Genomic DNA, 13,716 nt, shown 5'->3' on the forward strand with positions numbered 1-13,716 from the left:
ACCCGCCCTCCGGCCTTTCCCAGCTCCTGGCCTAGCTATTCCCGCTCCTCATCAGCCCCCTCCCGCGCTCCTGCTCCCTCCTCCTCCCCCCTCGCCTCCCTCGCAGGCTGTTCCCTCTCCCTCCCCCAGGCAGCCGTTCCCTCGCGACGCTTCCCCTCCCCCCGTGGCTGTTCCGCCGCCTCGCCTCCCCTCCCCCCGGCCAGAGCTCACTGTCTCCAAGATGGCGGCCGTGTCAGTTTGGGGCATCTCCGCGGTCGGGGCCGGGGCCCCGGGATCCCGGCCCTCTTCCTCCCCAGTAAGTAGCCGAGAGGCCACCCCTGACCGCCCCTGGCCATCGAGCCCAAGGCTGAGCCGCTCTGGGGCCCACTCAGCCACCTTGCGGGGTCGGCGGGCCGCTGCAGGCCCCATCGCGGCCTGCGCCGCCTCCCGCTGCTCTGCGCCAGGCCTCGGGCTGGGGCGCCGCGGCCGCCCCCTCGCGCCCGGCCGGCGCCGGGCTCCCCCCGGCCTGCGGCCGGGGCACTGCAAGCCCAACGATCCCGCCGTCCTCCCGCTGGCTGCGCGCATCCGGGGGTGTCTGCGGGTGGGCGGGTGGCGAGCAGCGGCCCAGGCCCCGGAGCCTCGGGCTGGGTTGTGCGGGTGAGCCCGCTCTCCCTCGGGGGCGCGCCCACCGCCTTGGCCCCACCTGCGCCCTGCCGCTCGCCGCCCCAGCCGGCCGCGGCTCCTCCTGCCCGCGCTCCCCGGCGCTCGCTTTCCGTCTCGGGCTGGGTGTGTGGAGGTCCCAGCGGAGCTGTGGAGGCAAGTGGGGGTGACAGGCTGGCGGGTGTTGTGGTGCGGAGGAGGCTGCACGTGTGGTGTTGTGTCTGTCGGGCTGTCAGCCGGGGCGCCGGCAGGGGAGGCGGCGGGCTGCCTGTCAACCGCCAGCCGGTTTGGACAGGAGCTGCCGGACCTGTCAGGCTTCCCCGGCCGCCGGCGCGCCCCAGGCCCTCCTTGAAAGCAACCTCTGTGGAGCTTAGGGTTTGAAGGAGCTGGGAGAAGGGGATACATTGCTCTTAACTCTTTTACGGGATTTCGTGGTTAACTTAGTCCCGGAGTTCAGTTTCCGGCTAATGGGAACAGCGTACCCGTTGGCAAGCTGCAGGGTTGGTGCCGTTCAAGTGTTTAAAGTTTCTCGCTCTTTTAAAAAGAGAGCGCGAAGATTGTTTGGGGGTGGGGAATGGAGGCCGGGGAAGGTCTGTCGGAAGCAAGTTGTGCTTTCTCTCGAGCGGCTGGTGTACTTGCAGAGTTTAACGTTCAAGTCTGCAGGCGCTTTACTTTCTGAAGACCTGGAGACTCTTGAAAAATCCCGGCCGGCTGCCGAGACAGTAACTGTCATTCATTCTTCTACCTGCCGGCTTTATCAGTTAGGACGTTCTTAGCGTCTCAAACTTAGGCTGTAGCAGCTCGTTTAGTTTAGCGTTAGTGTCTACATAACGAACTTTCGTGGAGTAATAATATCCTCGAATCCTGCGAATTTTATCCTCTTGAGATTTTCACCAAAATGAAGCTTAGCTCTCTCAGGGGGCTTCTTTTTAGTTGGCTAATTTAAAAATAAATTTTGGCTCAGATTTCAGTGTTTACTTCAGCCTTTTCTTTCCTATCAGAGTTAATAGTATGATCCCTTTCCTAATATCTATTAGTTTTTCTTTGGATTTTAATTTCACTGTTAAGAATAATTGCTGTGGGAGCCATTTTCTAGCATTGTTTATGTTGTAAATGCCCCTCAGAATAAGAGCAGAGGTCTAAAAAACACTTAAGTTAGTTAAATTTATTTTTGGAAGCAAAGGAGTTAGATTGAGAACGTATTATTTTGGTGATTTTTAAAAAAGATTTTTATCTGCCATGTTCTTTTGTCTGAAAGAATAATATTGACTTTGATCCTGGAGAGGCAGTGTATTAGTATATTTGTTTTATTTATTAATGTTCATTTCAGGACAGCAATCTTGAATCTGTATGAGATCTCTTTAGAACCCCAAACAGGGAATACATTTTTTCCATACTGTACATTTGATATGTAGTGTGTACATTTGAACACAGTGGTTCTGGTCCTTTTTCATTTCTAGTTTATCTGTAGATTGGTTATGAACATTTTGACTGCTGTTACTCCTTCAAATATATTGAGTATCAGTGTTTTAGTTTGGCTATGAGAAGCTATTGACATGTAATTGTTAAAGTTTGAATAACGTTGGATTATTTAAAAATTCCTTAAGTACTTTTCACACTTCACTATTTTTAGCATTGTTTTTGTTTCCATTTGGAATATTTAAGGTAATTTGTACTTAAAATATGAACTTGGTCTGTGTAAATTGTATTTGTTTCTTTAATACATGAAATAGTTTAAAATTTTCTTAATGATTTTCTGTGTATCTTAGTGACTGTTTTTATGCAGTCTGAATGTCTGGAATTTTAAAAAGTGAAAGATTCACTCTTACTCTCATTACAGGATTCTTCCTGTTAATCCAGATACTTGTTGAAGTGCTGAATAGTTTCTTGGGGAAAGATGTCAAGGAAGAGTTTCAGTTATAGACTGGTGAGCAGAGATTGTGGAGTACAGAATAGCCAGCATCCTCTAGTTACTTGTAGCCTAAGGTCATTTGTAGTGTATCTCATTTTGTTTCCTCATTATATCCTAATAGTTTATGTTTTTCTTTTCTTTTTTATCCCAGTGGTTTACATACATGATTGTTTTGGAGTGTTGATAGAAACGTGCCAAAACTCCTACAGGTGCTTAATAAACACTTGCTATTTGATTGCTTTTAAAGACTAGGATGTTTCAATTACAGCTTATTTACAAAATGGTCCTTGATAGAAATTTGACTTTGTTTTAATTTTTTTTTCAGGCATAAGGTGCACAATATTCTGCTGGAAATGAGATGTTCTTGAGTTTTTATGACTTTATGAAGAGACCCATGTGTGATGCTATTGAGAAATTTATTGGGAAGTTTGAAGACATTTCAAATGACAGGTTGTTTTGGTTTCTAAAATAAAGCGGGGAGGCATTCTATTTTGTGAAAGGAGGAAGGACTTAGGCCAGAAAACTTGTATGCTATGGTTAACTGGTTCCCAGCCTCCGAGAATGTTGTTTTCCATGGTGTAAAACTTACTCAGCATCAGGATAAGGGATAACGACTCTATGGATATACGAATCCTTCACCATGGTAAAACTCGCTAACCCACTGTATACGGAATGGATTTTGGAGGCCATCAAAAAAGTGAAGAAGCAAAAACAGCGTCCTTCAGAAGAAAGGATATGCAACGCAGTGTCTTCATCCCATGGCTTGGATCGTAAAACTGTTTTAGAACAATTGGAGTTGAGTGTTAAAGATGGAACAATTTTAAAAGTTTCAAATAAAGGTCTCAATTCCTATAAAGATCCTGATAATCCTGGGCGAATAGCACTTCCTAAACCTCGAAACCATGGAAAATTGGACAATAAACAAAATGTAGATTGGAATAAACTGATCAAGCGGGCAGTTGATGGCTTGGCAGAGGCCGATGGCTCAACTTTGAAAAGCATTGAACGTTTTTTGAAAGGTCAGAAGGATGTGTCGGCATTATTTGGAGGCAGTGCTGCCTCTGGTTTTCACCAGCAGTTACGATTGGCTATTAAACGTGCTGTTGGCCATGGCAGACTCCTTAAAGATGGACCTCTTTATCGGCTCAACACTAAAGCCACCAGTGTGGATGGGAAAGAGAGTTGTGAGTCTCTTTCCTCTTTACCTCCAGTGTCACTCCTTCCACATGAAAAGGATAAGGTGAGAATGGTATATGCATCAGTGTTCATAGAGCTGATGATGTAGCATGTTAAAAGATGCATTACTAGGAAGTAATATAGAAGTTACACAAGTTTTGTGTTTGGAGATTTGTGAAATGGTCAGCTCTGGTTTTTTACTGGTGAGTTCTAGGCATGACAATTCAGTAGATGCTAAATGTTCTGATACTTTGTTCTGATGCTAATTTTTCTGAGATTCTTGATGCCTGAGTCAAAGTGTAGACTATTGATCTACCTAAAAGAATGAGTTTAGTTTAGAATTTAAAAAGCAGTATACAACTTTAAAACTGTTTTGTAAAAGTTCTTTTAATATTGTGTGGTGGAAATTAATGGGAAGCCAAATGAATGTTGGAGCATGAATTTAAAAGAAGAAGGTGACTCCTAAGAACCTGTATTCTGTTTTCCATTTTGCTGCAGATTATCATTAGACAGGAGTGAGACCCATTCTGCTGACCCATAGTAATAGCTAAGCAAATTTAGCAATTCTTATTTCTGCGCTTTGTATTTCAGCTTTCTGTCGTATATTCTTTGCATGCCATGAGTACTAAATATTATTATTTATGGCAGGTAAAAGTGCAGGAGTTAGGAATACAGTATTCTATGTTAGTAAAGGTCTGGGGAGTTGGGACTTGCGATGCACAGATGATAAACCTTCTTCTGCTATGTTTTATGCTGTTATTTTGTGTGGTTGAAAGTATGTCTTCTTAATAGTAAATTTTGTTCCTTAAGTAGGTATTTGGGGATGAGGAGAGTTTTGATAATAGCTGTTTTTCCCCATTGACCTGGTGTCCTAGCTGTATGTTTATTTCAGTTGTTCTGATTTGTAGTTGTACACTTTGTATACAGTAGTAAAATAATATTTATTTTGCTTAAGATCATGGAGTCTCCTTCTAGGATGAGCAGATTGTAAAGTTAACATTGAATATAATTAAAAATATTTGAGACTTGATCTAAATTTACTGTAGTTAATAACCCACCTATAGATATTTGTTTAAATAACATTAAAAACAGTATTTTTGTTTCAAGCTTTTAGAGATCTATTTTAGAGTTAATTTTTTTCTCTGCAAACTTTGAAATAGAAGCATCTTACTGTTATTACCCTTAAAATGAATCTGATAGAGAATTATATTCATAAAGTAGCTTTGTATGCTTTAAGCATTTATTGAGAGTGTTATTGAATATTCAAGGTGGACAAGTATAACTAAAATGCTTTATTCTGTTCAGTGCTATAAGAACTCTATCTGTAAGAACTGTTTCTTAATCACATATGGCTGAAGTGAAATAAAATACAACAGTTAATTCCTGTGACTGTTTTAAAGTGATTTACAGGTTAATGGCATGGAAATGGAATAATTTATAGTTTAGGATGAATTTAATGTCATATCTGTGGATTGAGTATTATAAATTCTTTTAAGAACACTTGGGTGCTTGGCTTGTATTATAATTTCCCTTGCTTGAGTTAGATTTTTTAGTTAGTTAAAAAAATATTAGTCATACATGAAATTTCAGTTGTGCATATTTTTAAAAGGTAGGTAGTTTAGTGTAGTGCAGTGTAGGACAAATCTGAGTTCTATTACCTAGGATTTTTACTTTTGAAAGGGACTTGGAGAACCATCTAACCCAGCAATTCTTATTACGCAGCTGAGCTGAGTTTCATCTACAATAGTACAGATCTGCTGGTGTGCTTTGGATAGAAGTGTGTTTTTGGTTACATAACTTCAGGAGTATACATTTGGGAAAATTGAGTTTTATTGAGTAGACTTATATGTATGTGTACTGGTCTTACTGGAAAACAAGTTTGAAGAGTTGGTGGGATCTGTTTATATTTTTAAATGTATCCTTATTTGCAGTAGTGAATTTCCTGGTGGACTTTCCCCAAAGACAGGGGTGTCAAATTAATTTTCACGGGGATCCACATCAGCCTTGCAGTTGTCTTCAAAGAGCCAAACTAATTTTAGGATTGTATAAATGTAACTACTCCTTAACTGTTAAGGAGTTGAAATTACATTTGCCCCTTTGAAGGCAACCACGAGGCTGATGTGGCCCCTGGTGAAAATGAGTTTGACACCCCTGCCCAAAGGTATGAAAAGTTCACATTCAGTATGATAATACAGTGAGCTGTAGGGTGCAGCATTATTCCTTCTCCAAACAGATTACAGTGTATGTCTGTCTCCTTTCATTGTATCTTAACTACTTTCCTTTCTCTTTTTTAAACTACCCGGTGAATTTCTATGTGGATTTGATTGGCTTACTGTTAGGAGCCTAGATATTTAAAAAATATATATATACAGAGTGTATTTTTGACAGTGATGGGGAAAGGAAAGAGTAGGCCAGAAGTACCTTCACTTATAGACTTTTATTAATTCAGCAAATAGGTATTGGGCACCCACTATGGGTCAGGCACTCTGCTTAAAACTGAAAATGGCTTGGAACTAGAGTGTTATCTTCTCCAATCAGCCCTTGGAAGGAACTGTAGACATGTATGATTTTTTAGCAGCTGAGTAATTTTTGCTCTTTTCAATGAGATCAACTGTGTAGAAATATTTTAAAGAATTTTTGTGGAGACGCTTGAACTTAAGTATGTTTGCACATCGATAGGTAGTGAGGAGAAACTGGGATACTATGATTTAAAAGTTTCATCTATGTTCTAAGATAAATAGCTGACCTAGCTTTAGGTGTGCTAGTTTATAGTGAGTTTATTCATTTTTTTAACTTAATGATGTGTTTACTGTGTACCAGGCATTACTTTAAAAGCTAACTTTATTAACTCCGGTAATTCTCATGCAACTCAGTGAGGTAGGAGTGTTATTTTACAGATGAAGCAAGTGAGACATAAAAGAGATTCAGTACCTTGTCCAAGTTGGGTATCAGGTGACAGAGCTAGGATTTGAACTTGGGCCGTTTGACTTCAGGTTCATTGTATGATAACAGTTTATCTCCTGCTTCTTGGGAGTTCTTATGTATAATGCCTATCTCTGCATGAAATACGTAATTGTGAGTGTTCTTGGTGTTAACTTCATAGCACATTCTCTAATTGTGGAAGGACACATTTCTCCCTCACCCCATACACTCACTGTTTGTGTCCCTTTTTTCTCTATCATTGAATGAATTCTAAAACTGACTTTAAACCAGTGATAAGAATGTATCAGAAATAAAGATTATGAATAATCTAGTTTTGTCTACCTGAGGTCCATAAAAAGTAGTTTGTCTACATTTTGTTTTATTTTTAAAAAATAAATTTTAAGCTTATTAATTTTTATTTCAGTTGTCACTGAAGTTTTATCATTTGCAGTTTGGGATCTGATGCATGGCTGTAATAGTGTGCTTTCATCTGGGACAAAATGTTGCTTTCCCTTAAATTGTGGGATATAGGTGAGGGTAATAGTGTGTAACTGGCTTAAATAACAACTTCGTCTTTGTAAATTTCTTTCTTTTTGAAATGTAAATATTACTATAATATGTGCTCATTTACTTCATTTATTTATTATTCATTCAGCAAACATTTAGATGTCTACCACAAACAGTGCATTTAGAATTTAGGCCCTGTGGTGAATTAAGACAGCATACAGTCCAAATTATTTTGCTATTGGAACTTGGCATTGTAAATTTATGGAATAAGCAGGATCTTAGATTTTTGGTATAGAGATCTGATTAGAATGGAAATATGTTTGCAACTTATGAGAGTTAAAAAATGATAAAGTTTTGATTTAGTTATGTGAAAATGGCCTATAATTTATAGAAAAATTGCTTCACATTTATGTTAGAATAGTGGTATTATAAAATTGTTTATATTTAGAAACTTTATATTCAGTATCCTGTTGCTGTGATACTTTTTCATAATTCAGAGATGTATTAACTTGCTGTTAAATTCAGAGATGTATTAACTACTTGACAGAATGATTGGTCATTTAAAAAAAAACAAAACCAATTACAAACCATCAAAAGGAAAAGATGCTATAAAAATGTTGAGAAGAGACAAAGTGGTGGTAAATAAGTGAAAAAAATCTCTATTCAAACTATAAAGATTTTTTTATATTAAGATTTTTTAGTGAGAGCATGCAAGCAAGTGTATTTAGTAGTAATTGGGAAACATTTTGGAGGGAACTTTTTTTAAAAAGGATTTTACTTACTTATTTTCAGAGAGAGGGGAAGGGAGGGCGGGACAGAAACATCAGTTGGTTGCCTCTTGCATACCCCCAACTGGGGACCTGGCCTGCAACCAGGCATGAGCTCTGACAGGGAATTGAACCTATGAGCTTTGAGTTTGCAGGCCAGTGTTCAATGCACTGAGCCACACCAGCCAGGGAAGGAAACTTTTAAAAATTACAAGTTTTATTTCTTACATTATAGAGGAGGGAATGGAGGATGATGCTGACATAGCAGTTTTTAAATAAATAAGGATTATTTTAGAGAGAATTATCCTAACCATGTATAGTGAATTGTGGTTTTTATCTCATGGCAAGGACATAGGGACATGGGTAATGTGTATTTGAGTTTGCAACCAACTAATCTCAATAATCACAATTTTTATACATTTATTACATCACTGTTTATACCATATTTTGGTGACTCTGAAGGTTCTTCATCCTGAGGAGAAGCTGGCTAGAAATAAAAAATTGTCACTAACAAGTCATTGAGGTAGATTAAGTATATATGTTGTTAGAAATTGGCTCTCACCAGGCTTCATATTAAAAAAGACAAAAACAAATTTAAAAATAACTGTTAGAGATCATGTTTATAATGCAGTGTATGTTTAAATTCACCAACTCCACAGATAGTTTTTTGGTCTTCTAGTTAGTGTATGAATTCTGTGTGTTTTGGTAATTTTCAGCCAATAACACACTGTGAAAGAAAACTTGAGCCACTGAACAACCTTTGGTTTAGTCATTGCTAATCAAAACTACTATACCTAAAACTTCTATGCACACACCTAGACATTATTCTTGTACTTACAGTTACTAGCATTGTATTCTTCTGTGGGTAACTTCTAATAAATTGATGAAATAAAGAGAAGAAATTAATAAAGACATCAGATGCTACAAATTGCTTTAGGAATTAGAGACCTAGAGGATCTAAACATCTTCACCTCTTTCTTTGTCCTATATCAGTAAGTCAGGAGAACGTAAGCAGTCGCTTATAGAAACCTATTAATAGCTAACATTTGTTAAGGGCTAGCAGTGTGGTGGCCACTGTTCTGAGTGCTTTAACATGTACTTTCTTACTGAAGTTTCAGAAGAACTTTACATGGTTAAGTTTTATAGCCATAATATATTTACATAATAGTTCTTTAATAGCATTTAATAATACAAATATTCATTATTGTTTCTCATAAGACACCAAATGGAAAGTGAATGTATGCAAAATATATTATCTTTCCCCTTATCCTTTCTTTTATTTAGTTCATGGTGACACAAGGGCCTCCACTATTTTACATTACATTTATTTTTAATACTTTGAAAGCGAATAGATAACAGGAACTGTTTTATGAATATGGAAAAAAATTATATCATTCCAGGCCTCTTGAGTTTGTAAGACTATCCTTGACAAATTTTTTTTCTCTTCCTATTTAGAGTATTGGAGAAAGTATATTTTTTACACTTACTTGGTTCTTAGCTATGTGAGAGCACTGAATGAATCTGGATGCCAAATTTGCTGGTTAAAGTTGAATTAAAAAGTTTTTTCTAGTGAACTGGGAAGTGTTTCTTAATGAATACTTTTCATGCTCTGATTTAAAATTTTTTAAGAAACAAATCTTACATATAGGAATTATTAAGAGCCTCATACTGGTACAGTTGTTTACCAATTGGCTACTCAGGGTGGAGTCAGTTCACAAAGGATCTGCAGCAAATGAATTAGACCAGCAGCAACTTCAGCTCCTCTGCTTTCCCCTGCTCGAGCAGGATTAGGACTCCTTCAGCTGCAGCTGGTTCCCAGGAATATCTAGGCGGTTTTGTTCTGGTTTTCCTTTGACAGGAAAGTCATAGTTCCCAACAGATGGCTTTCATCAGCACTATACATAACTCTGTAAATTCGGGTTCAAAGAATTGCTTTCAACTTCATTAGGGAACAAGTGAGAAAACAGTTTGTAGTAAGGGATGAAATTAAGCATAGAGGTTATAATAGTGTAGCATTTAGATTTGGAGAATGATATTCTGGGTCAGAATAGTTTTTAACTGCCAGAAATTAAAAAAAAAAAAAAAGACTTCCTAGGAAAAAATAAATCACAGTGTAATGTTGATTAAGGTTTAGTTTACAGATGGATTAATTATCTTATGTTTTCAAAGTATAGATAATTTCTTACAAAGAAGAATTGAGTCTTCTGCATTTTGTAGAATTTTATAGCAATCTTGGGTAACAATGACTCTAATTTTTGGGTAACAATGACTCTGATCAGTTTCTAGAGAAACTGAACACTAAGGAGATTTAAGTGTCTTTTTGCATGCCACACAGCAAGTTAATCAAATCTGGGAGAAGTGGTTAGGCCCTTCTCTGTTCTGTGCTTTTTTCATTAGACTGTAGTACTGCTTTATAGGATTAGAGAGCAATGAGTATAAACTGATGTAGTTAGAACACTCTTCCTTCATGGAAACCACAGACTAAAACCCTGGTTTAGAGAATTTTGGTGGCTTTTATAAACCACACATATGTAAATCTGGTTGTTTCAGTGTATGAAGATAGCTATATACTCTAAAAGTCAAAACAATTTTTTTGAAGGGGGAGGGGAGAGACTGCTTTCTTATTGCCCCAAATCAGAGGAATTAGAAGGTCTTCTTATATGTTTAGCTAAATATTAGAAGGAGAACACGTTGCGCTACCTTAATGTGGGAAGAAAAAGTACTCCTTGAGTTTTGGGAAAAAATGTCCACTTACAGTTAAGTCTGATTTTCAGAAAGTGTACAACACAGATGACCTGTGAGTGACTTGGATAATTGGTTAGAATGTAAAAATTTTAATACTGAGACAGGAAGGTACAAGCCTTTCTATTTGTCAATGAAGTAATTCATATAAAAAGCATGACTAAGTATGGGTGGATTAAGAGTATCAGTCTGTCACTCATTGTTATGCATATTTAGTATCTTGATTCTGGGTGATTTGTAACACCAGTACACAAACTTTACGGGGAAGGTAGTATACAACAGATCGTGTTTGCCATTTTGGGTCTTTATGGTAACAGTTCATCTCTGCAGTACTTTGTCATAAAATTTAGCAAATGGAATAGTGGGAAGTAAAGGTTAAGATTGAGGACAGTTATTTGGGTGGTTTTAAGAGTACTGGCAAAAATTGTTAAGGAGAAAATGACTCCTAGTAGAAAATCTGGCATCTAAAAAACTTAAAATCTTTGTATATGTGAAAGACAGCTGATTCCTTTGCTGTTTACCTTTTGTGCAGAAGAGATGGTTTCCATATATGTGGGGTATTGTTACGCTTATCCTATAGCCTGCTTGTTTCCTTCAGTGAACTGTGAACAGTTCTTGACCTAGAGGAGCTGCTAAGTGTTGGTTTTCAGTTCTTTCTGCTTAGTAGAGTGTAGGGTTTTGTTTTTTTTTTCTTAGTCATTGGCCTACAGTGGAACATTTAACTCCTGAATTTTCTACAACCTATAACAGAACTCTTGCAAACATTACGTTTTTTGTGTGTGTGTTGAGTGTGATGCTATGCTTTAATGGTTTCCCAACTTTTCTATTCAGGACATCTTTAAATATCTGACTTACTAAACAGTTTAGATCCTCTTTCACTGTTTTCCTGCTTTAGTTATTTCTTCTCATGCCAGTCAGTTTTTCTTTAATTTTGTAACATAAGTCTAAAGCCCTGTTCTTTCTAAAGCAGAGGTCTTGACACTGAATCCACTTTAGAATTGCCAGAGGAACCTTAAAATGTAGTAAACCCAAACCAATTAAATTACACCCTGCCACTGGGGCCCAGATTTCGGTTTTGTTTTAAGTCTCTGTGTGCATTTAATGTACAGCCAGGGTTAAGAACCACTGCTCTAATGCTTAGAACCAACATCTGTGTAGTGTAGCGGAAAGTGGCTGAGGGAGTCGGGTCAGAAGGAGTAGCCACTTTTTATCTAATAATTGAAATTCAGACAAATACAGGAAACAACATCATACCTATGCTCATGAGCACACTTTGAACCCAGGACAGTGTACTTCTGGAAACCCAAACTTGATTTTATCCTACTCCCTGACCATAACTGCCTCGGTTCCACCTTTCTCTCTCCTAACTCCAACTATACCTGCTCTTTTATTTCATCAAGGTCTCAGACAGTACATATATAGTTTGGAGAAGGTTCCCTGTGAATATGATGGATGCCCCCTCCCACCACTCAAATGCCTTTTCTTTTATCTACTTGGTGTTATGGTTAATCACCTTAGTTACATACTTTACTCTTACATCTAATTGACAAACTCAAACCTTGAAATTAAGCCAACCATTTTCTCTCCCTGCTTCAATATGGGGCTGTTTATCATTTTGAAGAAAATTGCACAAACCATGCAGTGGGGTGCCACTTAGAAATTTGAGGCCTCTAATCTCAGCTCTACCCTCTGCTTGGGGCAGGGGTGTATGTCTGTGTCTGTAGTCTTCTCTTGCAGCAGTTGAGCATTTCCTCCAACCCTTTTACCTTTTTCATTTTTAACAGACTGTCATGTCCTACTTCTTAGAATAGAACCTATCCAGGTGTATGAGCTCATGAAACTTATACCTTTTCCACATTAACCTGAAAACATCTGTACTTACTGTTATACCCTTTGCTGCCTTTTCAGAGGATGTGAAAGAAGTGTCTTGACAGGGGCTAATTTCTCCATTTATGTACGGGATCCTGGTCTTTCTTGTCTCAGGGCACTTGTTTCATCTGCATAATGTTCTCAGTCTTGTCATGTTTTACCCCTTAGATTGGGAAAGTCTCTCCCATCAATTTAGAATAAAATAAACAAAAACACCATTTCAGATCCTTCTCTCCATCTACACCCTATCTGTTTCCTTTCCTTCATTTTGAAGCTTCTTGGGAAAAAATAAACTCTATATTCATTGCAAGTCTGTTGCAATCTGGCCTTTGGCCCTAGGGCACCACTTAGAGTTCTTGTGGACAGTTTTCAGTCTTTATCTTACTTGACCTCTCAGCAGCATTTGGCACTTGTTGACTGTATTCTCTCCTTGCTTGGCCTGTGGGATACTTCTTTCTTCCTAGGTGTCTTCCCTGCTCCTTCCATCTTAATGGTAATTCATTTTGAGTTTACTGGCTTTTCATCTTTGACTTTTTAAGAAATCTTACTTGTAGGATTCCCTAAGGTGTTGTTCTTTGTGCACTTTTTATTGTTTCAACATCCCTGAGTTCTCTCTCAACTATTTTCCCTGTGGTAAATTCATCAGAATCCAAACCTCTCTTGTTCATTCCGGACTTATGTCACTATGTAGTGTCTTAACTCAGTCACTTCAAATTTGTGATGACCCAGGTGGAATTTATCACCTCCTTCCCACTTGATCTTCTGATTTCTTACTGAGGTGAGAGGCATTGCCATTGGCTCTGATTACTAAAACAAACTTTGTTATTAACTTGTACACCTCATTTGCACTTGTTTTGTATTCAGTTCTTTCATTCACAGTCCTACTTTTACATCTCTCTTTTTTTAAAAGTATATTTTATTGATTATGTTATTATAGTTGTCTCATTACTTTTTTCTCCTATCCTCCCCTCTGCCCAGGACTGCACCCACCACCAGAATTCCTCCCCGCCTCTGTAGTTCATGTCCATGGGCTGTACATATAAGACTTTGGCTTCTCCATTTCCTATACTATTCTTAACCTCCCCCTGTCTATTTTGCCCTGATCATTTATGCTACTTATTCCCTGTACCTTTTCTCCCATTATCCCTCCCTCCCTGCTGATAACCCTCCATGTGATTCTGT

At 38.6% G+C, this 13,716-nt stretch overlaps 1 protein-coding gene across 2 annotated transcripts in view; it reads left to right on the forward strand.

Annotated features, from left to right (window-relative positions):
• The first annotated feature begins 208 nt into the window (after positions 1-208).
• The window catches only part of KAT6A (lysine acetyltransferase 6A), a 112,610-nt gene continuing 99,102 nt past the window's right edge, over positions 209-13,716 (forward strand). For both annotated transcript variants that reach the window (XM_045821210.1, XM_045821211.1), the window contains exons 1-2: positions 209-295; positions 2,877-3,791. In XM_045821210.1, coding sequence (XP_045677166.1) covers positions 3,192-3,791 — 600 coding nt within the window. In that variant the 5' untranslated portion in view covers positions 209-295; positions 2,877-3,191. The remainder of the gene's footprint in view (positions 296-2,876; positions 3,792-13,716) is intronic.

This window comes from Phyllostomus hastatus, unplaced genomic scaffold (assembly GCF_019186645.2).
Source record: "Phyllostomus hastatus isolate PE091 unplaced genomic scaffold, TTU_PhHast_1.1 phas_scaffold_46, whole genome shotgun sequence".
NCBI lineage: Eukaryota > Metazoa > Chordata > Mammalia > Chiroptera > Phyllostomidae > Phyllostomus > Phyllostomus hastatus.